This window comes from Hippocampus bargibanti, linkage group LG20, assembly GCF_051943395.1.
Source record: "Hippocampus bargibanti isolate YZ-2025 linkage group LG20, ASM5194339v1, whole genome shotgun sequence".
In the NCBI taxonomy this organism is placed as follows: Eukaryota; Metazoa; Chordata; class Actinopteri; order Syngnathiformes; family Syngnathidae; genus Hippocampus; species Hippocampus bargibanti.
The window spans coordinates 7,709,784-7,735,821 of NC_142753.1; the positions used below are offsets into that span (position 1 = coordinate 7,709,784).

The window sequence follows — 26,038 nt, forward strand, 5'->3', positions numbered from 1 at the left end:
CTATCGATATATCCGATATCGATATAACGAGACTTTACTGTATGTGACACAACACAGAATACACAGACAGTCATTCAATGTACATCACTTTCTGTTTCTGTTCAAGTTTTCAGACCAAACAAAGTACCCAAAATGCATTGCGTGTCGCTTTCTCGGTCAGGGGCGGTCCAAACGTGACGTCACATGGGGGTCGTCACCAACTCAAAAACAAGACTTCCTGAATATTTAGCACAAGTCTTTAAACATAAAATATAGCTAAATGCATTGGAATCTTTGTAAAATACGCTCATTTCAAGTGATTTTACAAATGATGGACACAACTTGTCCGTAGGTGTCGGTTGTCCTTTAAAGAACAATAAAAACATTTTAGGGGGGTGATCACAAGCGAGTCACAATTGTAAGGTTAAAAAAAAACCGGATCAGCCACACTGATCTTCAAACAGGAGTGATTGTATCAGAGGCTCTTGTGTTGTTGATGTGGCACAACGGACGTTGACAACCTCGCATTCTCAGCTGGACTTTAGTCCCTTCCTGCTTCCATATAAACTCACGTCGGAACCCCCTTGAGAGGGACGTAAAGTATTCAGCGGCTTTTCCCACTCTGCAGCTCAAATCACAGAGGTAAGAAAACTTAATAAAGGGTTAATTTTGGATTGGTTTGGGTTTTAAAACAAATTGTAAATGATGATATTGCTTTTGTCATCCACAGAATCGAACATGAAGCTCCTCCTTGTTTTCGTTTTGGCTGTTTTTGCTGGTAAGGTTATGTTGTCATTTGATACAATGACAAAAATTATCAGGATGGGCAAGTAAAAAAAAAAGGACAGAATTTAAATTTAAAAATTTGTACGTCTGTAAGCTCTGTCGTACAGGAGTGGTCCATCGATGAGAAGGTTTCTTCAGCCGTCATCTGTACTTCTTTGGAGGTGTCGGACGTTTCGCTTCTTATCCAAGAGGCTTCGTCAGCGAACTAAATTTTTTGCTGGTCGTTTTGACCCTATATATATCTATATATACAGTAAAGTCTCGTTATATCGATATTCAAGGGAGTCTGAAAAAATATCGATATAACCGGGACTATCGATATATCCGATATCGATATAACGAGACTTTACTGTATATATCCCTACTGTCCAGATATGGCGGTGCCGGACTTTGCTATGACAGGTCCCTGCTCTCAGGTTAGGGGGGAGCAGAGGACTATTCCCTGAGGCTACACTGATTACTTCTCTTGTCCTACTTGATTATGGGGTCTACAACTGGCCTGATTGCCCCATTTGCCCTGGTAGCACCTCATCAGCATAACTAAGCCTATGTTGCCTAAGAAGTCTGTTGTACGAACGATCCAAATTAATTTAATTAAAATTTAGTGAAGAGTTTTGCTGTTTTATGACAATAGCTTCTTTTACTCCGCTTTTAACCTCATTGTCGTCAAATGAGTGGTTACTACTAGCAAGCTAGTTTTATAGCATCTAAAAATACTAGCTAGCTAAAAATGTGTTTTTCAAGCCAATGTTATTGCACATAAAATATTAACAAGAAAAAAATTGAATGTAATAATTTTTTTTCTGGTCTCCAGGTTGCGATGCCAAAGTCATGAAGCCCAAACCGCAAATTGACATGGTCAAAGATGCCTTTTGGGATTATGTCACCAAAGCCACAACCACGGCTGGAGACTCACTGGCACTGATTCGACAGTCGGATTTCGGAAAAGAAATAAAGTAAGAAATCCTCAAATCATTCAAAACAGTCGTGCAAAATGAACCCACCCCAAAAAAATAACGTTTATCCTTACAGTACCCTAATATCCGGGAGCGCCGCCGCCATCAACAAATTCACAGATGTTCTCCGCACTCACGTGACCAAAGACTTCACATCGCGCTTCTTCGAACAGGCTGACCGGCTGAAAACTCGCCTGGAGAAAGATCTAGCGGCCACCAGGACCCACCTGCAACCCTACGCAGAAGAAGCGGTCACCCACTTCCACGAACAGATGGAGGAACTGAAGACAGAAGTTTCATCTTACATGGACGACATGGACACGGAAGCTCTCAAAGCAGTCCTGTTAAGGAAAAGCCAAGAACTGAAGAGCCACCTGGACAGGAATGCCGAAAAGTTACATTCTCAGATGATTCCTTACGCCGAGGAACTCAAGCAGAAGATGGAGAATACCTTGGAGGATTTTCAGAAGAACTTGATGCCCCTGGCCCAGAGATTTCAAAGCCAGTTGACCCAGAAGACCAAAGAGATCCAAGAGAAGTTGCTTCCGTATGGGGATAACTTGAGAGCTAAGCTGCATATCGACACCCAAAATCTGAAGGAGCAGCTGGCTGCTCTTTGGGAGTCCTTCACTAAGTTGACGCAGTAGAACATTGACCAGAGCTGGACTCGTGTAGCGTGTCATCATCTACCTCATTTCCATCTGCTTTTAAGTCTGTTTACTGTTCACTGCAAATGACAATTAAAAAAAAAATATCATGTATTTTTGTTGTACTTACTGTGTTGAAAAAAAACATCAAATATCCACCAGATTATGATCAAAGTGGTTAAGTGTACATTTCAAAATTCTCTTAGAGAATTTCAATGAAAAACATTCATTTTATATTTGTAAATACAGACGCTCCCCTACTTGTGAACATTCGTGTTACGAACAATGGTACATACAACACATTTTCCCAGTTTTACATGTACATGTCTAAAAGCATATATTTTATTAAATGTTTATTTTTCAGTACAAACCAATACAGGTTACCTATACAAGCCATACAAATATTTAGATAAACCAAAAACATACTTTTACAGACGCTCCCCAACTTACAAACGAGATATGTCAGAACGATCGTTCGTAAGGTGAATTTGTTTGTAAGTTGATTGAGTGCTATATTTTCGATGGAATGTATGTTTAGGGCTTATAAAGACACTCCCCTACTTACGATCATTCCAGTTACAAACAACGGTACATATCATTTTTGTCGTGACATATGCAGTATTCTCTCCAGTTGTACATGTACATATTTTTATCGTGCATATCTTTTACTAAATGTTTATTTTTCAGTACAAACCAGTACAGGTTACTAATACAAGCCTTAAACATATTTATATAAACCTTAAACATACTTATATAAGCCCTAAACATATATTCCATCCAAAATATAGCACTGAATCAACTTACATATTCACCTTACGAACAACTGTTCAGATGTATCTCGTTCGTAAGTTGAGTAGTGTCTGTATAAGTAGGTTTAAGGTTTATATAAATATGTTTCAGGCTTGTATAAGTAAATAAAATTACAATAAAATCTGAGATAAACAATACATCACTATCTCCGAACAGTTCAGACATGATTTATAAATAGAAGTCAAATAAATGATGCCTGTTATTTTTTCATAATAAAAAAAAATAAATGATATCCTGTCATATTTTTTTAATAAATAGAAATAAAATATGCCTTTTCATATTTTTTTTCATAAATAGAAATAAAATAAATGATATCCTGTCACATTTTTTTCATAAATAGAAATAAAATAGATGATATCCTGTCATATTTTTTTCATAAATAAAAATAAAATAGATGATATCCTGTCATATTTTTAATCATAAATAAAAATAAAATAGATGATGTCCTGTCATTTTTTCATAAATAAAAATAAATGATTTCCTGTCATATTTTTTTTCATAAATAGAAATAAAATAAATGTTGCCCTGTCACATTTTTTTCATAAACAACTAAAATAGATGATATCGTGTCATATTTTTTAATCATGACTAAAAATAAAATGATGTCCTGTCATATTTTAATCATCAATATAAATAAAATAAATGATGCCCCGTCATCTTTTTTTCATAAATAGAAATAAAATAAATGACGTCGTGTCATATTATTTTCATGAATAGAAATAAAATAATGACACCCTGTCATATATTTTTCATGAAAAAAAGATGATGCCCTGTCATTTTCTTTCAATGCATCAAGTCTTATTATTCTGCATTTTAAGCTCTTGTAAAGTGTCTGAGTTTGATGATTTTAAATTTATTCACAATTATTTTATTTATTTTCTTAAATTTCAATGATGCTTTTTGTCACTTTCAAATAAAATTTATTATTATCATTATTATTATTTTAGTATTATTATTATTTTATTATTATATTTGTTACTTTTTATTATTATTATTATTATTATTAAGTCAAGAGCTCAGATCAGGTTTCCAAATTTTGACCCCGTGACTCCCCGCGCGCGTCAGCGTGCAACGTGGCGCCAAAATAACCCGCACAGCAATAAAAGTTGACAACACGCTCGACAATGGGAACTTCGAACGCTTGGCCGGCACCCTTGTGACGTTTTCCTGGATCACCTCGCCGACAGGCGATAATCTGTATAAATACAGAGCGACAAGCCTCAGTCGACCTCGTCGCTCACCCTGCAACAACAACAACAAAAAAAAAAAACGCTCCGGTAAGCTTTTTCCACCGCCATTATTTTATTTATCTGTATTTTACGTCTGTGAATCACTAGGGGAGGAGAAATTTTATTGTACTCTATCATTCCAGCTATCAGGTCTGGTCACACCATGAAGGTCTTTGTGCTAGTTGTCACCCTTGCAGTCATCTCTGGTGAGTTTCATCCGTCATTTAAAGGATAACCGACACCGCCGGACAAGTTGTTTCCATAATTTGTAAAATCACTTGAAATGACTTTTACTGAGCGTATTTTACAAATATTCCACAGCATATAGCTATATTTTACGTTTTAAGACTCTCGCGCTGAATATTCAGGAAGTCTTGTTTTCGAGTTGATAACGATTCCTGACGTGACATCACTCAAGGAACGTCCCTGACCGAGAAAGCCACACACAATGCATTTTGGGTAGTTTGTTTGGTCTGAAAACTTTGTGTTGATGGCGAAATTAGAAGGAAAAAACATCACGCAATGGTGAATAGTTGTGTGTTGCACCAAGACTACTATTTGATACTAGTTGACACAAATTCCCAGCAGACAAATCAGCCCATTTCCAACGGTGCTTGGGCGCCATCTTGTGCATTATCTGAGACGCTACATTGGAGTCCAGACGCCTCAAAATGATACGGAAGGACTTCTTTAAACGATTGCAAACATTTATGCTTTCCTCTTCAGAACTATTTGAATCATATTTATAATTGGATGAGTAACAAGAAAGCATCTTCTCCGAATCTAAAGCCATTGTTTTGATTCTCGAGCAAGGCAAGACGTCCTGACGTGACGTCAAGAACAAGGGGGCGGGACCTTCTGAGACAAACTTTCTGAGGTCATTTTGAAGTAGTTTTGGGATATTTTAAGTCATTTTTATTGGTGTTTTGCATTTGACTAAAACAACATGCATGTTTTGGGTATTTTAGATGCTATAAAACATTTTTCTGATATCAGTTAGGAAACAAAAAAATGGTGTCGGTTGTCCTTTAAATTCAACAGTATCGATTCAGGCTCACATCCTTTTTTTTTTGCGTGGTACCAGGCTGCCAGGGCAAGAGTTTCTTCCAAAATGACCCGGGGATGACATGGGAGGAATACTTTCAAAACTACTTCACAATGCTGAATATGAAAACTGATGAGATCGTAAAGGACATCAGGAGCTCCCAGATCAGCAGAGAACTGGAGTGAGTGAGTTTATTTACATGAGTACGAAAATACAGTGATACCTTGGCTTACGAACTTAATTGGTTCCCAGACAGAGTGTTTAAGGCGAAAAGTGTGTATCCCAAAAATTAATTTCCCATAGGAAACCATTAAAATGAGAATAATCCGTTCCCAGGTGCCCATAAAACATAAAATTCTACTTTTTAATTTTCTAAGCCTTAAAATGACTCAAATATAGTAAAAGAAGAAGATTTTACCAAACCACTCACCCCCATCCGTATCTCACATCCCCCTCAGAACCTTGATCCAAGACACCCAAGCCGAACTGAGCGTATACAGAGCCGACCTGGAAGACAAACTGCATCCATCCATTCGGGAAGCCGCAGAACGTCTTGAGAAAGATCTCCGAGGGATTCTCGACCGTCTCTGTGAGCGGGTGAAGGAGGCCAGGGAGCAGATGGAGCAGTACCGATTGGAGTTGCAGACGGTGGTGGAGCAGAACTCGGATGACGTCAGACGTATGGTCGCCGCCTACACCCGCAAGTTGAAGAAACGGCTTAACAAGGACGCCGCGGAGTTCAAAAGGTTTGTATCGTATGTTAATATTCGCCCAAAGAGTTAAAGCAAATACAGACGCTCCTCAACTTACGAACGAGACATGTTCCGAACGGTTGTTCATCAGGTGAATTTGTTTGTAAGTTGATTCAGCGTTATATTTTGGATGTAATGTATGTTTAGGGCTTATACAGACACACACCTACTTACGAACATTCGAGTTACGAACAATGGCACATATGAACATTTTTGTAGTGACATATGCAGTATTCTCTCCAGTTGTACATGTACATATCTTTATCGTGCATATATTTTACTAAATGTTTATTTTTCAGTACAAACCAATACAGGTTACTAATACAAGCCTTACACATATTTATATAAACCTTAAACATACTTATATAAGCCCTAAACATACATTCAATCCAAAATATAGCACTGAATCAACTTACAAACAAATTCACCTTACGAACGACCATTCAGATGTATCTCGTTCGTAAGTTGAGTAGTGTCTGTATAAGTATTTTTAAGGTTTATATAAATATGTTTGAGGCTTGTAACCTGTATTGGTTTGAACTGAAAAATAAACATTTAATAAAATACATGCTCTACAATGATATGTACATGTAGAATTATAGAGAATACTACATATATTACTACAAAAATGTTCAAATGTACCGTTGTTCGTTGTTCAACATATAGCACTGAATCAACTTACAAATTCACCTTATGAACAACCGTTCGGACGTATCTCGTTCGTAAGTTGAGTAGTGTCTGTATAAGTATGTTTAAGGTTTCTATAAATATGTTTAAGGCTTGTATAAGTAACCTGTATTGGTTTGTACTGAAAAATAAACATTTCATAAAATATATGCTCTATAAAGATATGTACATGTAGATTTAGAGAGAATACTACATATACTACTACAAAAATGTTCATGTGTACCGTTGTTCATTGTTCAAAATATAGCACTGAATCAACTTACAAACAAATTCACCTTACGAACTACCGTTCGGACGTATCTCGTCCGTAAGTTGAGTAGTGTCATGTAAAATTAGAGTGAATACTACATATATTACTACAAAAATGTTCAGATGTACCGTTGTTCGTAACTCAAACTCCCCACTGATACATTCTTGATCCCCTTTGAATCACAAATTATAGTTAGTATCCTTTGGTAAAATGAAAAACAAACGTGGGGCAATTTTATTAATAATGTTTTTATTACTAGCAACATGACCAAGGGTGTCATGTTTGTGTTGTAAAATGTGAAGATAAGAAACAATGATTTGCATGATAAGATTCAAGTTTTTATTACCGGTAAGTAATATAAAAAAAAGCAACTAGCCGGATGACCAAACTATTTTTTTGTCCTTCTCTCATGCAGGGAAGTTACTTCATATCTGGAGAAACTTCAATCCCGCACTTCAAACAACATCGAGGACTTGATGGGGAGTGTGGGTACTTATTTTCATCAAGTGCGAGACAACACCCAAGCAAAGATCACCACCCTGAATGATCTGCTGAAGTCCCAGGTGGAGAGCTTAAAAGACACAATGCAGAGCACAGTTGAGGAGATCACCACACGCTACCAAAGGACCTCGCATGACCTATATGACGCCCTACAAGAGAAGATGAGCGGTCTTAGGACCTGGTTCCAACCAGTTGTCTCCATGTTCAGCGATGAAATGTGAACCACTAGTCGAACTCTATATGTTCCACTTAACAGATGTAAAATGATGTGGTTTACAAATAAAAAAAATCACTTCTACAAAAGGAGTTTGAATTTTATTCTGTTACATGGGGAAATTACATTACATTAGCGTCAAATGTACAAATGTGCACCATAGAAACGAACAGCAATTTTACCTACATGGTAAATATTTTGGATTGAAAAACGTTTTTGATATTAACGGTAATGCCCATTAGGGGATTATTAAAATATATGTTGACTCTGCTCATGATATGAATGTGTGCGTGCCTATATTACTGAGTAATAAATTAATGACTTGTATAAATACGTCCGTGACAAGTATTTCCACAGCAAGGGGCAATTATCCGATGTTTTCTCTAAATAATTCCATTTACTATATTGCATAATCGTAAACAAAGTTTAATGATCATGTCTGTCGATAATGTTTAATGTTTCAAAATGTTTTTAAACATTAAACATAATCGTAAAGATCAACACGCGATGAGACAACGGCACCGTGAAACCGAACTATACGTCACTCAATGACAAGTTTACTATTATCCGATGTTTTCTCTAAATAGTGCCATTTTCATTGCAAGTTTAATAATGTTTCATGTTTAAAACTAATTTGTTTCCAGCATTAAACATTATCGTAAACATCGACACACGTGAGACAACGGCACCGTGAAACCGAACTACCATTACGTCACCAATGAAAACGTTCCTTTTGGTCAGCCAATCAGTAACGTTCTACACCTTTAGCTTGTCGCTGTTTTATGACGTCACTTCCAACCATGTCGTTCAATTCTAAAATGGGAACGCTTTTGTTAACATAACTTTCGCCCTGTGTCAGAATGAGTAAAATTTGTAGGGAGGTCATTACTCTTCAGCTGGGACATTATTCCAACTTTGTAGGTACTCATTGGTGGAATTTACAGGTAAGCAACACGGTGCTGGCTAACTTGGGCACCGCTAATGTTAGCTTAGCACGTTTTTGTCAACCGAAGCAAACAATCTTTACCGACGTTGTGTGGGAAAGCGTCATGATTTCATTTCATGAGATGATTGAAGACTAATTTTTAAGGAACATCGAAGATTTTGATGGGGAAGTAAGGATATAAATAAGTGGACGTGTATAGTCTAGACTTGGACGAGGCGGTATTTAGTTAAAAGTACCAGGTTTGTGACCAAAACACACCTGCGAATTCACATTTTAAATTATTGATGATAGCTGCGTAGCCCCGTGTCTAATCAAGAATCACAACTATTCATGTTGAATGTTGTTTTGGATTTTTAATAATAAGGCATTGTGTCTTTATAGGATGCATCACTGGCATATGCCCCCGAATTACCACCTGGAGAGATCCAGAGTGATGTCTTATTTCGAGAAGGCCAAACTCTTGGTGGTAGCATCACCTACACGCCGCGTCTCATTGCTATGGATCTCAAAGGTGACTTAATGCGGACTGCAGTGAATCTGTTGAGAGCTGAACATAATAAATTTGTCACACAGGAAGTCTGCAGACTTTACGGCAAGAGGGAAGTCTCTATGACACCGGCAAAGAAACCTCTGCTCTTTCCTGGTAAATGAAGATTGACCTATGGTAGCCTTTTTCCCCCCTTAGCTTTTCATGCACCTCGCCAGTAAATGTTCATGCTAAGTATTCTCCAAATAACAGGGATGGAAGCCTGATGATCCATAAAGAGAGCCCCCCTGTGAAAAACTCATTTCTTGAAGACCTGGAAAAGTTAGATGTGAGTATTTGATGTGAAACTGACTAGTTAATATTTAGACATGACAATATTTTGACATTGGTTTTAATATCAGTTGAAATAGACATTTCTTTACTCCAAATTCAATCTGATCTATGCTCTTTTGTACCCAGTGTGGAGACATACTAACAGAGGCACATTTTTCATCAGGCGCTCAATCTCAATGTAAGTCAAATTCAATCAAAATTACTCAGTGCGCATTTCGTTCCTTGAACTATTCACTGTTCTCACAGGTTCCCTCAACGTGGATACGGTCAACAGTCGGCTCGCTCGAGCCCACAAGAATTACAGGCTGGAGGGCAGCGTCAAAGTCTGGTCTGACTTTCTGCGCATCCATTTACACCCTCGCACCATTTCCGTTATCCATCAGTACAACCATGATGGGTAAGTTAGAGATAAATATTGTTTTATTTTTGTTTTGTTGTTGTTGAAAAAAGCCTAAAAAATGGTGCTTGTATGAACTTTTGAAATCCAACTAAGTGGCAGATTGGATAACACCTTCAAGTCCCATCTCAAAACCCACCTATTTAAAATAGCATTTTCTGTGTAGCTCTCTCTCTTGTTTGTATTTATAATTATATTTTATTTATTGCATTGTATTTTTGATTATATTTTATTTATTATAGTACCTATGCTTGTCTGTGACTGTAAAGTGTCCTTGAGAGCTTTGGCGCTTAAATGTACTGTATTATTATTATTATTATTATTATTATTATTATTATTATTATTATTATCGGTTAATATGTACACATGTAGAAGCATTTTCCCCCATTTTATTTTGAAACCAGTGAGACTGAGATGAGGACTGTTTTTATTTTTGTTTTTTGTCAGTTGATCTTGTAAAGCCTAAAAAAATGGTGCTTGTATGAATTTTTATGTGCATGAATGTTTGTATGAATGTTTAAAATCCAACCGGGTGGCAGATTTGATAAGAGAATAAGAGGTGTGGACTTTGGTGAAAATGTATAAGTGTAAAAGAATTTTTCACCCATTTTATTTTGAAATGACCAGTGAGGCTGATCGTCTGGAGGCTTTTGGCCAGGGGGAAGCGCTACTGCAAGGGGCAGTGCTGGAAGATCTGGATGACAAACTTCATTTTTTTGTTGAGGAGTGTGACTACTTCCAGGTAAATTGGTCTTTCAGAGTTTTGAAAGGCGCTTATGAATGAAATTTATTATTATTGATGATTATTATTATTAAAGGAGCACACATGCATACATTTTGCGCATTCGAACCAATTGTTTTAAAAATATGAGGAGCTAATCCCCCCTCAAAAAAACAATGTCATAATTTGGGATTTTTCATATTAGTTTGTATTTTGTTTGGCCAATTAACTTTTAAATTATTTTTGTTCATGATTAATTACTTTTTTTTAGTTTTCAATTAGTGAGATTTTTTTGAAATATTTAAATTTTACTAACACATATTAATTATTATTTTATTTATTTTCTTCAATTTTAACTCGTTCGCTGCCATTCATGAATTTATTTGGGAATTGAAAATATGACGTAGAGATCAGAGTGAACGCTGGCGCTAATAGCTGCCGCTGCTCACCCACACAAAAAAAAAATCCTAGTACTGTAAAGTGTCCGTGAGAGTTTTGAAAGGTGCTTAGAAATGAAATGTATTATTATGGTGATTATTATTATTCCTGAATTTGTTCAGGTTTTGCTTTTTCATACTTGGGTGCCGATAAAGTGCCGGACAGACCTCTTGCTATGTTTTTTTTTTTTTACCTTTCACGGAGGGCTGCATTTCACTTTTTTGCATGTTATTGCATTGTATTTTGTACAGCCGCCCCCATTTCAAGCTCATATAACTCCAGACCCATATAAATTAGGAATTACCTATCTTTTCTGATAAAAGAAGGGAGTGTAAGATTTCTTGCGCTGCATTGAATGTTTATGTAGTCCTAAAACTCAATATTCTGTGGGTCCTGGAATTTAAGTGAAAATGCCAAAAACCCTGGCACTGGAGTGGACGCATTTTTGCACATCATCTGGCAGTGAATGAGTTAAAGTCATTATTTTTTTTGTTTGTTTGCTCCATCGACAAGGATGTAGAACGAATAGCGTAAGGCAACTCGATAATTCCTGTGATCACATTTCCACTGTAGGGTTTCCAGGTGCTTTGTGACCTCACGGATGGCTTTGCGGGTCTCGGCTCAAAGGTCACAGAAATTCTCCAAGACGCGTACGGCGGTCGAGGAATCTTAACTTTCGGGACCGTCCCCGTCAGCCACCCGAATTCCGTGCGTTTTGACTCAACGTTCATCATGCAAAGTGTTTAAATACGGACGCTTGATGGGTTCTTTCTGCCCAAACAGACTCCAATGAAGGATCTCTACCATCTGTTGAACTGTGCGTTAGCGATGGTCCACATGGCAAGTCACAGCTCTTTTTTTTGCCCGCTGACACTGCGAGGAGGACTGGGCCTGCGACCGTCGTCACCCATAAGCTTCCCTCACCTGAACTATGATGTACGGTTTATCATATTTTATCATATAGTATATATGATAACACAAGCCAAAAGGCTTATGCTTTTTAAGGCCGCCTCATTTCAACTCGAGCAGCCTTACCTTTAAAGGACAACCGACACCATGTTTTTGTTTCCTAACTGACATCAGAAAAACGTTTTATAGCATCTAAAATACCCAAAACACTCACGTTAATATTTTCAAATGCAAATACAGTAAAGTCTCGTTATATCGATATTCAAGGGAGTCCGAAAAAATATCGATATAACCGGGACTATCGATATATCCGACCCTGTTTGCATGTAATTTTCTCCGTGCGTGCATAGAAATAGTATCGATATAACCGGGACTGTCGATATATCCGATATCGATATAACGAGACTTTACTGTATTATCGTCAAATGCAAAACACCAATAAAATGACTTCTACTGAGCATATTTTACAAAGATTCCATGGCATATAGCTATATTTTACCTTTTCAGACTTGCGCTGAATATTCAGGAAGTCTTGCTTTCGAGTTGATGATGATTCCTGACGTGACGTCACGTCAGGAACGCCCCCTGACCGAGAAGGCGACACACAATGCATTTTGGGTACTTTGTTTGGTCTGAAAACCTTGTGTTGATGGCGAAATTAGAAGGAAAACACATAAATAACGCGATGGCGAATCGTTGTGTGTTGCACCAGGACTACTATTTGATACTAGTTGACACAAATTCCCAGCGGAAAAATCAGCCCATTTCCAACGGAGCTTGTGCGCCATCTTGTGCATTTTCTGGGCGCTACATTGGAGTCCTGACGGCTTGAATTGATACGGGAGGACTTCTTTAATCGATTGCAAACATGTATGCTTTCCTCTTCAGAACTATTTGAATCATATTCATAACTGGATGAGTAACAAGAAAGCATCTTCTCCGAATCTGAAGCCATTGTTTTGATTCTGGAGCACGGCAGTTTGTGAAGGGAGTATCCTGGCGTGACGTCATGAACAAGAGGGCGGGACTTTCTGAAACTGCCCAGTTCTAAGCTCATTTTGTGGCAGTTTTGGGACACTTTATGTAATTTTTATTGGTGTTTTGCATTTGACTAAAAATATCAGCCTGCGTGTTTTGGGTATTTTAGATGCTATAAAACGTTTTTCTGATGTCAGTTAGTAAACAAAAAAAATGGTGTCGGTTGTCCTTTAAGTCAATTGCATTTTTTTTTTAAACTTCACGTCGACATTTCCGTTTTTATACGTTGCAGCCGTCACTTTGGTACCACTCCAGTTCGATTTTGGCCCTCGCTCTGGATGCGCTCACGGCGTCGTACAGGCTGAGGAGCAACTGCGTCCCTATGTGGCAACTAGCAGACTCGCTGTCGATGTCGGGGAGAAAGGTGAGTTGATTGTCAGAGTTTAAAAGTTGCTTTAATGACATCCAACTCGAAATTCTGTACGTACCATATTTTCCGGTGTATAAAGCGCACCCAAGAGCCTTCATTTTCTTCAAAAGAAGCCTGATGCGCAGATGTGAAGTAATATTGAGCTTCAACATTACTCGCAATTACTCTCAGCAGAACATCGACTCCATTTCCCCCCTTGTAGAAGTAGTGCGTAACATCAGTTTACCACAGTTTATACCTTATATTTGGAAAACTTTTATACATTTAAATATTATATTTGGAAAACTTTTATACATTTAAATATTATATTTGGAAAACTTTTTTCATTCATTGAAGGTGCGCCTTATATATGGAAAAAGTTTGAAAATACACCATTCCTTGGGGGTGCGCCTTATACTTCGGTGCGCCTTATACATAAAATATGGTAATTCCCAAGTCAAATGGGTCTATATTATATTTGGAAACCTTTTTTTTTCATTCATTGAAGGTGCGCCTTATAGTCCAATGCCCCTTATATAAGGAAAAAAGTTCAAAAATAGCATTCATTGGGGGTGCGCCTTATACTCTGGTGCACCGTATACACCATAAAATACTGTAATTTCCAAGTTATATGGGTCTATATTATATTTGGAAAACTTTTTTCATTCATTGAAGGTGCGCCTTATAGTCCAGTGCGCCTTATATAAGGAAAAAGTTCAAAATTAGCATTCATTGGGGGTGCGCCTTATACTCCAGTGTGCCTTATACAACAGAAAATACTGTAATTTCCAAGTTATATGGGTCTATATTATATTTGGAAAACTTTTTTCATTCATTGAAGGTGCGCCTTATAGTCCAGTGCGCCTTATATAAGGAAAACGTTCAAAAACATCATTCGTTGGGGGTGCGCCTTATACACCAGAAAATACTGTAATTTCCAAGTTATATGGGTCTATATTATATTTGGAAAACTTTTTTCATTTATTGAAGGTGCCCCTTATAGTCCAATGCGCCTTCTTATATAAGGAAACAGTTCGAAAATAGCATTAATCGGGGGTGCGCCTTATACTCCGGTGCGCTTTATACACCAGAAAATAGGGTAACTTAACTTAAGCATATTTATCAGGTGGTGGCAGCTTACGGTGCCGTCCCGTTTCCAATGTCACATGGCGTTTCTCTCCCCGACGCTTTGTGTGCTTGTGACCGGTTGCCGTGGAAACCGCTCTCCACATGCCCCGAAGCAACCGACGGGCAATGTTATGGCCAATGGGTGACACTCAAAGGCTTGGAAGGCCAAAGACTCACCAGGTAGATTTTGTTACATTTTTTTTGTACAAGATCATCTTGGGACAGTTTGCGGAGACGATCTTGAAATCTTTTTTTTTTTTATCAGTTCCGTCGCTCCAGGGAAGGAACCGCCATCTTGCCTTCACAACCTCCACAGCGGGGAAGACGTCTTGGCGTCTTATATGACATCTTTCTATCCTACGGCTCCTCTGTAAGGACCAATGTGATTTCATGCATCAACCCCCGCCCTAAAAAATAATCAAGAGAATCGAATATTTTTGCCGTCACAGCATTTTTATGATTAATTTTTTTTGGGCTGTTTTAGGGCTCTCCAGCTGGTATCAAGGCCCAGTAAAGTGATCCCACCCTTCCCCCAGATCTTCAGTGATTCTCTCGACGATCGAGGTCTACAGCATAGCCATCTGCTTGCAACCGATTGTGAGTTTTTAACTCTCGTCATCCTCTGCTTTCAAATAGGGATACCTTGGCTTACGAACTTAATTGGTTCCCAGACAGAATGTGTAAGGCGAAAAGTGTGTATCCCAAAAATAAATGTCCAATACGAAACCATTAAAATGAGAATAATCAGTTCCCAGGTCCCCATAAAACATAATTTTCTACTGGGGGCGGGGAATAGAGACAAAAAAAAATATCGGCAGCCATTTTCTTTTTTGGAGAATGGCTTTACTCTCTCTGTCTGTAAACCCCTCCCCTCTCACTGCTGCGTTCTTGACCAATCATGTGGCTTTAACCGAAGACTGAGGACCAAAACAAGCCGGCTGCCATTTTCTTTTAGAACTCATTGTGGCAGCTCCGCGTGTATCCCGAAAAATAGTTTTTATACTAAGATAAAATTTTCATAAATTTAACGTTCGGAAATCGAAAAGTTCGTAAGCCAAGGGGTTCGTAAACCGAGGTATCACTGTATTTGCGGTACTTTTCAAAACTAAATTACCTTCTTCTACATAGCTGCAGGCGTCTCGTCTGTACCGGTCATCACATCCCTTCAGTCGGGGCCCGCATTGGATCAATGGCTGTCGGAGTTGCATCGCAGCGTCAGCGCTTTTGACATCCGCCGGGTGGCCCCCAGTTTTCTTTCACAAGGACCCGAAATGGCGGACTACAGCGAAGCCTTGGAGCAGTTGCGCCTATTGGCTCGGAAATACCGTGACGATAGCGGCGGAGCAACGCGATCATCATCATCAGAGGAGGAGGAGGACGACTGATGTTGGGTTAGACGGACTTTTTTTAAATAATTACATCATTGCTCCAATTCCCCTTTGAGGTACAGTGACACTAAACTTAATCAACTTGTCTTTTCTGGGATCATGTGACTTGCCATCAATCAATGTAAAATTGACCTTCACAATATCGCTTTTATATTTTCTATCATGAGATATGAGAACTGTCTAAAAACAAGTGTATGAAGGCAAAATGTTAACTTCTACTAGTGATTGATGAAAAGGTTTCTTCAGCCATCATCTGTACTTCTTTGAAGGTGTTGGACATTTCGCTCCTCGTCCGAAGAGCTTCGTCAGTGAACTAAAGTTGTGCTGGTAACTGGCCCTATATATATATATATATATATATATATAGTTGTAACAGTCTACCTATGTTACTATGTTGGCTTAGTCATGCTAGTGAGGTGATACCAGTGCTAATGAGGCAATCGGAGCGAGGTATAGACCATTAGAGGTAATCAGATTGGCTTCAGGGAGTAGTCTACTGCTCCCCCAACCTCAGAACCACCACCGCTGTCCATTGGGTATAGATATATAGATATCTATGTCTTTATATATAGAGCTAGATAGATATAGATCTGTATAGGTATATAGATTTATCTATATATCTAGATATAGATTTATCGATATAGATCTATATCTAGATCCATATATCTATATATAGATAGATATCTGTATACAGGGCCAGAGTCACCAGCACAACTTTAGTTTTCTGATGAAGCGTTTCAGATGAGGAGCAAAATGTCGAACCCCTTCAAAAAAGTACAAATGATGGCTGAAGAAACCTTTTCATCAATGGACCACTCCTGTACGACCGAGAGCCTACACAGATGTATGATTACAGATGAGATTTTATTTCAGAGGAGTAGTCATTTTCTATTTCAAACAAATGAAAAAGAAAATTAAAATATTGAAATTGACCATTAATCAAAACACAATGAAGAGGCTTTTTTTTTAAATAAAATGTCAAGGGGCTTTGTGAAAGGTGTCTAAGGTGACGAAAGTAGGAAAAAAAACGCAAGCCCACCAATCCAAATGTGTCAAACTTTGAGTCGCACAGACTGCAATTAAAACAAAAAAAAGCTCCATTTTGAGGTCTACATGAAAGGACTAAAAGTGTTAAATGAAACAAATAGACATCAAGGGAAAGCATCTCGGCTGTACAGCTACTTATAAAAAAAAAAAAAAACTAAATGGAAGGTACCTGTGTGGGTGTGTTCCAAAATGTAAAATGGATGAAGGGATACCCGAAGGGGTGGCAGTCCCAAACAGTAAACTACGAGCGAGAACGAGAACGGGACTGCGAACGGGATTTGGAGCGAGAAACCGAACGGGAAGCTGAACGGGAGCGCTCTTTGGCGGGACTAGGGGAGCGGGACTTGGATTTAGACTTGGACCTGGCTCTGGATTTTGAATTGACTGGGGAGCGGGAACGAGAACCCCGCTGCCGTTCGCCTGTTTCATCCTCTCTCTTGGCAGGGTCACGACCCTTTGATGCGGACTTCCTGGAGATGGAACGGGAGCGGGACCTCGACCGGGATCTGGACTCGTCCTTGCCTTTCCTCTCCTCTTTCTTGGTCCTCTTGCTTCTTGGGCTGCGGCTCCTGCTGAGGTCTTTGTCTTTCTGGTCTCCGTTGCTGCGCTCGTCTTCTTTCTTGCTTTTTCCTTTACTCTTCTTGCTGTCTGAATAACTGCGAGAGCGGGAAGCGGGCCTGCGGGGCAAAGGGTTACGCGGTTACACTAAATTAGAACCGGACCGCGTGATACCAAACGGCATCATCACACAGCTGAGGCACATTTACAAATGAAAAAGTGTCGAATATAGTACATTTGGGCACCGAATTAAGGAGGAGACTGCTGCCTTTACAGCAGCATGAATATGCCAGCACCGTTTTTGATCTAATAATAATAATACATTTCATTCATACGCGCCTTTCAAAACTCTCAAGGTCACTTTACAGTCACAGGATAAAGTTTTTCCGTGGGGGAGCAGTGGCAGCCACACGCGCCAGCGTTCACTCAACCCAGAAGTAACTCAAATAGATAGAAAGCTAGCTAGCTCATGGATAGCATGTAAATAGCTAATAGATAGCCAGATAGCCAACTAGACAGTTTACAGCCAGTCAGCTAGACAGGTAATAGCTAGCTAATGGATAGCATATAAATAGCTAATAGATAGCCAACAGCTAGATAGTTTACAGCCTGCTAGCTAATGGATAGCATATAAATAGCTAATAGATAGCTGACTGTCTGTCTTTTGTGTTTAAATAAGCGCCTGTATTTGTTTTTCTACTTCTTTCCTTTCATCACTTTTTGCTGTGAAATGTAAATGTCTCCACTGTGAATCTAATAAAGGCTAATCCAATAACTCATCTTCTGTACCATTTTAGGCAATCCCCAAATATGCCGAGCAACAAAAATTGCGCGACTTTCCAGTGCAGTCCCAGTTGATGCCTCACCTGGAGCGGGAGCGACTCCGGCTGCTGCTTTCACTGCGGCTTCGGCTCTTGCGGGACCTGCGACTCCTGGAGCGGGACCTAAATCAACACCAAGTATCCGTACAACACACACATCAACATTCGAGAATGGCAACTAGCCCAAAGTCCCTTGCAACATTCGTGCTTCGTACCTGGAACGGCTTCTGCTGCGAGAATAAGAGCGGCGGCGTTTGACTCCGGGGCGGTCTTCGATGAGACGGATTTTCCTGCCGTTGACCTCGGTGCCATCCAGTTTCTCCAAAGCTCGCTTCATGTCGGCGTACAGCCTGAACTCGATCACCCCTTCGTTCTTTCGCCCCTTGTGCGTGTCGGCGTAAGTCACCTCGCCCGCTTGTCTCATGTAATCCTTCGAAATGAAACGGTAACGTTTGTAATGGATTATTGTGGATTGTAATGGATTATTCTCATTTTAATGGTTTACTATGGGAAATTAATTTTTGGGATACACACTTTTCGCCTTACACACTCTGTCTGGGAACCAATTAAGTTCGTAAGCCAAGGTATCACTGTATTTCTTAGCGACGGCAAAAAAAAAATAATTACCTTTAAGTCCTGCCAGCTGCATCGACTGGACAGATTCTCAACAATGAGCCGATAGTCCGTCCGAATAGGTGGACCATAGCGGTCTCTGCCCCAACGTCCTCCATAACCACCTTTCAAGGTAACAAGGATAGAGCAACAAAATGAGGGCCGTGTCGCAACGGGGGTGTACTTATTATTCTGAATTCCACCACTATTCTACAAATAATTTGTGAGTAATCAAAGCCTTGCATTTTAAAGGACAACCGACGCCTCCGGACAAGTGTCCATAATTTGTAAAATCACTTCAAATGACTTCTACTGAGCGTATTTTACAAAGATTCCACCACATATAGCTATATTTTACGTTTTAAGACTCGCTGAATAGTCATAAAGTCTTGTTTTCGAGTTGGTGACGATGCCTGACGTGACGTCACTAAAGGAACGCCCCTGACCGAGAAAGCGACACACAATGCATTTTGGGTGCTTTGTTTGGTATGAAAACTTTGTGTTGATGGTAAAATTAGAAGGAAAAAAACAGATAACGCGATGGTGAATTGTTGTGTGTTGCACCAAGACTACTATTTGATACTAGTTGACACAAATTCCTAACAGACAAATCAGCCCATTTCCAACAGAGCTTGGGCGTCATCTTGCACATTTTCTGGTACGCTACATTGGAGTCGTGACGGCTCGAATTGATACGTGAGGACTTCTTTAATCGATTGCAAACATTTATGCCTTCCTCTTCAGAACTATTTGAAACATCCATAACTGGATGAGTAACAAGAAAGCATCTTTTCCGAATCTGAAGTCATAGTTTTGATTCCAGAGCAAGGCAAGATGTCCTGGCGTGATGTCACGAACAAAGGGGCGGGACCTTCTGAAACTCGCCAATTCCGGGGTCATTTTGAAGTAGTTTTGGGACACTTTAACTCATTTTCATGTGTTTTGCATTTGAGTAAAAATATCAGCCTGCGTGTTTTGGCAAGTTTCGATGCTGTAAAACGATTTTCTGATGTCAGTTAGGAAACAAAAAAAAAATGGTGTCGGTTGTCCTTTAAATTCATTATAATTGGCTCAAACAAAAAAATCTATGTACAGTATATTTATTAAAATTAACATCTTAAACTACTTCTGTCTATACTATAAAAAAAAACAGCAATTCATTAAATATAAGAAAAAAAGAGGATGTATTCTAAAACATTTACAATTACATCAAAACTCAAGAAGGAAACAGTTTCCGCTGTACAAAAAGTTTCTAAACTAGCCTAAAAAAAACAACTGACTGTTAGAATAAGTATTCTTTTTTTTTTTAGGCTGAACCCACATCTGTTCCTAACCCCCATGGCATCCTCACCACCCGGCCTGGGCTGGGCCTAATGGCAATAGCGGTCTTCATTCACAATGGCTCCCTTTTTTGGTCTGCCCAGGGGCCCAGAATGGTCAAACCACACTCTTGGAAATGGGGGACACCGTGGCCAGCAATAGGGCGGGCAGTCAGCAAAGGACTCTTTCAATTGAAACATTGAGGTTCTTTGTTAAATCTTTACCTTTAAAATTGACAATCAACTTGAACAAAAAATGTGAAAAATAGAATCAAAACAGCATTCACAACATAGTTATCAAAATCAGTTCAATTTGTGAAAATAGTTTTCTTTGTCAACTACTTTTCTTTTAAATTTACCACATAGTTTAATTTCACTACTTATTGGTGGCTTGGATGCACCCAAATGGAACAGGAAAAACGCTCTCATCGGCAAATCATTTGTCCAAAAGGTTTTGAATTTCGTTTGGTCAAGTTTGCAAGACAAAGCAAAAATCTAAATCAGAAATTTCCGACTGCAAAAACTGTCACGAGCCTGTTCGAAACAGTGACCAACAATGTGGGTTTGGATGTCTATTTGCATTTGTAAATATCTGCTGAAAACTAATGTTCAACGTGGCCATCCGAATTCAGTAAGGCATTCCCCAACATTTATGAAGCCATATGCAAAAAAGAAACATTGCTGGAATATAAACTTATATTGTCTTGATTTACCGTTTACATTTGTCCATGCAACATGTAATGTAAATTTCTCCACTGTGAGACTAATAAAGGCATATCCAATCCAATCCAATCCAACATGGAATGCATATGGTCGTGTAAAAAAAGCTGCAGGGATGCACACAAGCCACCAAAATCAATAATTAAAAAAACACTAAAGTAACTAGCGTGTTAATTCATCACCATATTTATTCTGATAAAAAAAGACAATGTTTCATTGATGAACTTACTCCTTCCTCCCCCTCCTCCACTGTAGCCTCCATCACGACGGGGCCCTTTTGTGTGCTCCACAATCACACGCTCCCCGCACAGTTCCTTCCCGTTCAAGTCGTACACCGCATCATCTGCGTCGCGCGGGTCGTCAAATTCAACAAACCCGTACCTGCAAACAACGCTCGCTTTAATTACGACGATCCGACAAAATAAAAACACTGCAATTATTCATTTTGATCGTTGATCCCGAAGACTGCAGGAATGCATTTCGCGTCCTGAAAATGTAGGCGTCGTAGGAAATAAGGCGGTTGCAATTGCACGCTTAAATCGTGACATTGCCACGTTTAGCGTTAGCAAGCTCCCAGATTAAGCTAACCAACATTAAGATTTCAGATTAGATCTTTATTAATACGTGTATGTATTTATATTGATAATAAGGCACACTGGGCACTGAATCGATTGTTGTTTGAATGTCTTCCAACAAAGAAAATTCGATCAAGAGGCCTTGCACAGACGGCCCTGGTTAGCTCAAGCTAACCGACATTAGCTTTCTGGCGGTATCATCGCGAAAGGGGAGAGGATGTTACCCATTTTTTAGATCAACTTCCAGTATCTTCCCGTAGCTCTTAAAGAATCTCTCGACGTCCTTTTCTCTGGCCCGATAGCTCAGCCTTCCGATGTACACTCTGGACATGTTAATCGAAAGAAATAGAGGCGTACGAGAAAATAAACTGGTCTTTATCCGCACAATGGGTCGCGATAAAAGAGGTGTGGTCTATTTTCTTCTTCTGCGTTTATTACAAGTAGTAAAAAATACTTCAGATTGTATCATCACTAACCACTGCAAGGGCGGGGAACTGCCAACGGGGCGGTTCATTTTTATACACTTATAATAACTTTAGAAATATTGGCTTCGTCCTAACTTGTATTTAATTTTATACATGTAAACATGTTTACATTGTAATGGGCGTTACATTAAAGTGTCTTAAAATAAAATTAAAAAAACTATGTTCTTTAGGAATAAAACAAACCCTTTGTAGGTAATAAAACTAAACCACAAACAAAACCCTTATAGTTACTAAAACTGTAAAGTCGTCATAAGTTAAGAAATATGATTTTACAATTGCAAAAAGTTATACTATTACACATTCCTCTGTTGCCGGAAGTTGCGAATTATCGCCGGAAATAGGCGCGTTTATGGGCGGTGCTAAAACCAACGACGAGGTAGTGTTTTTGCCAATAATACCTTGTATAGTTTAAAACTTTCTTCTTATCTATATAAAAAAATAATGCGGTTTTGGGCACGGCGGTGGAATGGGCTCGTTCAATGTGCCCATTTGTAAAACAAAATGAATTGTGCTCCATGGGTTGAAAGCAAAGTAATGTCTCATTTTGAGACAAATAACGGTACGCGACGCCAGATGGAATGTTAGCAAAGAAAGCAGCCAGCAGGCTAACCCGAGCTAAATTGTGATGGAACGGGGAACTTTTTCCAAGTACTCCTGGATTGATTTCGTCTTCTCAGTCATCGGCGTCTGTACTTTTTTGGTGGACTGGGGCTCCGATTTATGGGTCGCCGTCGAATTTTATTGCCACGGTGACTTTTTGTGGTTCGGGTCACTAGTCGCCCTCATGATCCTTTCCTCTTCCGTGGTCCAAATGTTCAGCTGGTTTTGGTTGAAGTACGACCGCCAACTGCCCGGTTTCCGGAATGAGAAGGGGGCCGAAGCGGTGCTTTTTGTGGACAGGGTTAAACTCACCTGCCTGTTGCATGTGCTGCAGCTGGGTTTCTTATGCAGGTAAACACGTGTGTTAAAAAATCGCATTGCTTGTTTGTAAAATGTCATTGTGCCACATTCTTGTGATACCAAGATGCTGAGACATTCCACAATAACTTTTTCAGTTTGACATTTTTTTTGGCTGGTATCTGACAGACTGTCGAGACCATCATTATAGCCCCAGCATACCACCATATAATTACATTTGACAAGTGCAATGACCATAAACATCATGTTCAGGTGTGGTGGCGACAAATAATTTGTCGGTGCAGCATCCTGTCACATTCCATAGCTGTTCTCCTTGACTGAGTTGTTGAGATCCGCTGAACGATTTAATGTGTGTCATTCAACAAGTCTTGTTGTCACGCTATTCCCGCTGTACGTACTCTAGGCACATCTCAGCCATCAGACAAGGCTTCCGAGTATGGTGGCGGAAAGAGGAAGGCTCCGAATACGCCATCTACCTGACCCACGACCTTAGCATGCTGCGACTCATCGAAACGTTCTGCGAGAGCGCCCCGCAGTTGACGCTCATGATCTATGTGGTGCTGCGCAGCAACAAAGCCAAGACCGTCCAGTGTGAGTTCCCCATCTTCACATTCGGGCTGATTTACACAAAATAAACATTAGTATTCGTAAAGTCTAAAGTCATCTGCATAACTCTTCCAAAATAATTAAAATACAGTATACTTGTCTATATGAAACTCTATCACCCACTTCAACATAGTTCTGAAACCACATGATAGATTGCTGTTAATTTTTCACAGTCATGCAATCCAATCTAGTGGCGGGCCGTGCACATCACTCCTAGGCCTTCAGTGGTTCTATTTCTGAATCAGTCCACAACACAATGTGGTTTGATTTACTAAACGTCCACTAGAGGGTGCCCTTGGCCAGTAAATAACATGTGACTTGAAGAAACGTAAGAAATACTGTCATTAAACTGTTCGAATTTTTACGATGAACATGTGTATTCATGATAACCTCATAAAATTGCTATATTATTTGCTATTTTTTGCTAGCTTCGGGGCTGTCCAACCTCAAAACCACGAGTAAGCTAGCTATTAGCTATCTAGCTAGCTTTCTTTCTATTTGAGTTAATCTAACTGGCTTTCTATCTATTTGAGTTCTTCCGGGTTGAGTGAACGATGGCGCGTGTGGCTGCCGCTGCTCACCCACAGATTTAAGCTTTCATGCTGTTATATGCTTAGTCAACATGTGTGACTCAAATACACAATTGAAACACAGACAAACTGGGGTCAATCTGAGGTCAACAGACACAGCTTGTTAAACTGTCATCTTCATCTAGGAGATCTGGCCTTGGACAGAATTTAGGACTTGGGAAACTCCATCACCGAAGCAATTTACGACTTGAAACTCATTCACAGGAAGAGCTCATTAGCCAGGTTACAAATTCATCAGTTCATGGAAGCTGTTCGCACGTACAACGCCCAGGGGTGTGGTATTCTAATCAAGAAAACTATGTTTTACTAATGTATCACTTAAATTTGCATATACAGTAAAGTCTCGTTATATCGATATTCAAGGGAGTCCGAAAAAATATCGATATAACCGGGACTATCGATATATCCGACCCTGTTTGCATGTAATTTTCTCCGTGCGTGCATAGAAATAGTATCGATATAACCGGGACTATCGATATAACGAGACTTTACTGTACTCTCAATAAATAGCTTGGCAGGGGCTGCAGAATTCAGACGTCCGTCATGAATGCCTTTGTCTCCTGCCGGCAGTAAAGACAATCTTTCTGGGTCCGCGCCTTCGTCCGCAGTGTCGGATCGAACATCTCTGACAGTTTCCTTCCTTCCATACTGACTATGTCACTTCCATGTTTGCAGTCGTCAGCATCGTAGCATCAACCACGTCCATCGCCTGGATGGTGGTGGATTATCACCGCTGCCTTCGCTCCTTCCTCCCAGACAAAGCCAAACAAGGTTGGGGCTCATCGTTCGTCTACTTCCTGTGGAACCTTTTACTCATCTCCCCTCGGGTCGCTTCCCTCGCCCTTTTCGCTTGTGTCCTGCCCACCTACATCGCCGGCCACTTCCTCGTCGTTTGGTCCGTCTTCGTTTTATGGGTTTGGCGCCAGAGGACCGATTTTATGGATAGCATCGGTGGAGAATGGCTCTACCGGGCTACCGTTGGGCTCATTTGGTACTTCAGCTGGTTTAACGTCGCCGAGGGTCGCACTCGAAATAGAAGTATTATTTACCATACGTTCATCACGACCGATGCAGGAATCCTGCTGGCCACTTGGTGGTGCTACCGTGACCCCGTGACCTCGCAATCTTACGCAATGGCGCTGCTTATCATTCTACCTCTGACTTACTTACTGGGACTGCTCTTTAAATGCATCTATTATTGTTGCTTCCACCCCAAATTATGGAGGCCTTCGCTCAGAGAACCAGGACTACCGGATGACTTGCCTGATGCAGAAGTGTCCTTTAGAGAATTTCCTATCCAAGACGGGGCTTTATCCTCCCAGCTCCTCAACAAAAGGATGGCACACAGTGCGGCACTATTTTACGCCAGTCAGTGAAAACGCTGCATGTTGTACATTTTCAATGCTAATTTTTCGGATCGACTTTTTCCTAATATTGAATAACGCACACTCACAAGGGCTAATACCGTGTACGTATTTACAGGTGTACTTACAAGGACTTTCAGAATAAAATGTCAAGAAATATGATGAAAAGAATAAACTGTTGACGTCCACTTGCATGTATTTTCTTTATTAATTTTTAAGATGATTCTGTTTTTGGGGGGGTGGATTTATATTAACTCATTCACTGCCATTCATGAAAAAATATAAATAAAAAATATGAAATTTTGGTTCGGATTTTAGCAAGCATCATTGAATTTCACAAGTTTGATTTGCTTTCGCGGGCCGAAAAAAAAATGATTTGGTGGGCCGGATTTGGCCCCCGGACCTTGACTTTGACACCTGTGTTCTAGTGCCA

General features: G+C 39.7%; 5 protein-coding genes across 11 annotated transcripts; 4 read left to right on the forward strand and 1 right to left on the reverse strand.

The window, feature by feature from the left end:
* Positions 1 to 263: 263 nt before the first annotated feature.
* Positions 264 to 3,428, forward strand: apoa4a (apolipoprotein A4 a). Of its 2 annotated transcripts, XM_089023777.1 has the most exons (4): positions 266 to 621; positions 710 to 757; positions 1,580 to 1,721; positions 1,798 to 3,428. In XM_089023777.1, the coding sequence occupies exons 2-4, from the start codon at positions 718 to 720 to the stop codon at positions 2,366 to 2,368; spliced, it is 753 nt and encodes a 250-aa protein (XP_088879903.1). In that variant the 5' UTR covers positions 266 to 621; positions 710 to 717; the 3' UTR covers positions 2,369 to 3,428. The 2 variants fall into 2 exon arrangements, with proteins under 2 accessions (XP_088879902.1, XP_088879903.1); XM_089023776.1 differs by having other exon boundaries at positions 264 to 757.
* A 930-nt stretch (positions 3,429 to 4,358) lies between these two features.
* apoea (apolipoprotein Ea) lies at positions 4,359 to 7,945 on the forward strand. The gene is made up of 5 exons (XM_089023917.1): positions 4,359 to 4,455; positions 4,551 to 4,613; positions 5,492 to 5,633; positions 5,911 to 6,198; positions 7,557 to 7,945. The coding sequence occupies exons 2-5, from the start codon at positions 4,571 to 4,573 to the stop codon at positions 7,861 to 7,863; spliced, it is 780 nt and encodes a 259-aa protein (XP_088880043.1). The 5' UTR covers positions 4,359 to 4,455; positions 4,551 to 4,570; the 3' UTR covers positions 7,864 to 7,945.
* A 675-nt stretch (positions 7,946 to 8,620) lies between these two features.
* On the forward strand, positions 8,621 to 18,532 carry msto1 (misato mitochondrial distribution and morphology regulator 1). Of its 6 annotated transcripts, XM_089022896.1 has the most exons (15): positions 8,622 to 8,800; positions 9,184 to 9,313; positions 9,376 to 9,445; positions 9,542 to 9,617; positions 9,749 to 9,800; positions 9,869 to 10,019; positions 10,647 to 10,761; positions 11,752 to 11,886; positions 11,962 to 12,114; positions 13,358 to 13,489; positions 14,601 to 14,782; positions 14,868 to 14,972; positions 15,087 to 15,199; positions 15,731 to 15,993; positions 18,393 to 18,532. In XM_089022896.1, exons 1-14 carry the CDS (start codon positions 8,717 to 8,719, stop codon positions 15,985 to 15,987), a joined length of 1,755 nt encoding a protein of 584 aa, XP_088879022.1. In that variant the 5' UTR covers positions 8,622 to 8,716; the 3' UTR covers positions 15,988 to 15,993; positions 18,393 to 18,532. The 6 variants fall into 6 exon arrangements, with proteins under 6 accessions (XP_088879023.1, XP_088879022.1, XP_088879021.1 ...); XM_089022897.1 differs by lacking the exon at positions 18,393 to 18,532 and having other exon boundaries at positions 8,621 to 8,800; positions 15,737 to 16,307; XM_089022895.1 differs by lacking the exon at positions 18,393 to 18,532 and having other exon boundaries at positions 15,731 to 16,303.
* On the reverse strand, positions 16,836 to 22,057 carry srsf4 (serine and arginine rich splicing factor 4). The gene is made up of 6 exons (XM_089022907.1): positions 21,867 to 22,057; positions 21,297 to 21,448; positions 19,044 to 19,153; positions 18,632 to 18,846; positions 18,462 to 18,539; positions 16,836 to 17,714 (listed from the first exon to the last, which is right to left on the reverse strand). The coding sequence occupies exons 1-6, from the start codon at positions 21,971 to 21,973 to the stop codon at positions 17,279 to 17,281; spliced, it is 1,098 nt and encodes a 365-aa protein (XP_088879033.1). The 5' UTR covers positions 21,974 to 22,057; the 3' UTR covers positions 16,836 to 17,278.
* Positions 22,058 to 22,197: 140 nt separating this feature from the next.
* xkr8.3 (XK related 8, tandem duplicate 3) lies at positions 22,198 to 25,793 on the forward strand. The gene is made up of 3 exons (XM_089022905.1): positions 22,198 to 23,078; positions 23,449 to 23,636; positions 24,917 to 25,793. The coding sequence occupies exons 1-3, from the start codon at positions 22,753 to 22,755 to the stop codon at positions 25,615 to 25,617; spliced, it is 1,215 nt and encodes a 404-aa protein (XP_088879031.1). The 5' UTR covers positions 22,198 to 22,752; the 3' UTR covers positions 25,618 to 25,793.
* Positions 25,794 to 26,038: the final 245 nt, after the last annotated feature.

Bases quoted from the DNA above. Each gene is read 5' to 3' on its own strand.
- apoea (XM_089023917.1), top strand. From the start codon at position 4,571: ATGAAGGTCTTTGTGCTAGTTGTCACCCTTGCAGTCATCTCTG. The intron at 4,614-5,491 runs GTGAGTTTCATC...GCGTGGTACCAG, and splicing joins CACCCTTGCAGTCATCTCTG to GCTGCCAGGGCAAGAGTTTC. The intron at 5,634-5,910 runs GTGAGTGAGTTT...CATCCCCCTCAG, and splicing joins CAGATCAGCAGAGAACTGGA to AACCTTGATCCAAGACACCC.
- apoa4a (XM_089023776.1), top strand. From the start codon at position 682: ATGATGATATTGCTTTTGTCATCCACAGAATCGAACATGAAGCTCCTC. The intron at 758-1,579 runs GTAAGGTTATGT...TCTGGTCTCCAG, and splicing joins CGTTTTGGCTGTTTTTGCTG to GTTGCGATGCCAAAGTCATG. The intron at 1,722-1,797 runs GTAAGAAATCCT...TTATCCTTACAG, and splicing joins GATTTCGGAAAAGAAATAAA to TACCCTAATATCCGGGAGCG.
- srsf4 (XM_089022907.1), bottom strand. From the start codon at position 21,973: ATGTCCAGAGTGTACATCGGAAGGCTGAGCTATCGGGCCAGAGAAAAG. The intron at 18,847-19,043 runs GTAATTATTTTT...TTCATTTCGAAG, and splicing joins GCAGCTGGCAGGACTTAAAG to GATTACATGAGACAAGCGGG. The intron at 17,715-18,461 runs GTGAGGCATCAA...TTTGCCCCGCAG, and splicing joins CGGAGTCGCTCCCGCTCCAG to GCCCGCTTCCCGCTCTCGCA.
- msto1 (XM_089022896.1), top strand. From the start codon at position 8,717: ATGAGTAAAATTTGTAGGGAGGTCATTACTCTTCAGCTGGGACATTAT. The intron at 11,887-11,961 runs GTGCGTTTTGAC...CTGCCCAAACAG, and splicing joins CCGTCAGCCACCCGAATTCC to ACTCCAATGAAGGATCTCTA. The intron at 13,490-14,600 runs GTGAGTTGATTG...CATATTTATCAG, and splicing joins TGTCGATGTCGGGGAGAAAG to GTGGTGGCAGCTTACGGTGC.
- xkr8.3 (XM_089022905.1), top strand. From the start codon at position 22,753: ATGGAACGGGGAACTTTTTCCAAGTACTCCTGGATTGATTTCGTCTTC. The intron at 23,079-23,448 runs GTAAACACGTGT...TACGTACTCTAG, and splicing joins CAGCTGGGTTTCTTATGCAG to GCACATCTCAGCCATCAGAC. The intron at 23,637-24,916 runs GTGAGTTCCCCA...CCATGTTTGCAG, and splicing joins CAAAGCCAAGACCGTCCAGT to TCGTCAGCATCGTAGCATCA.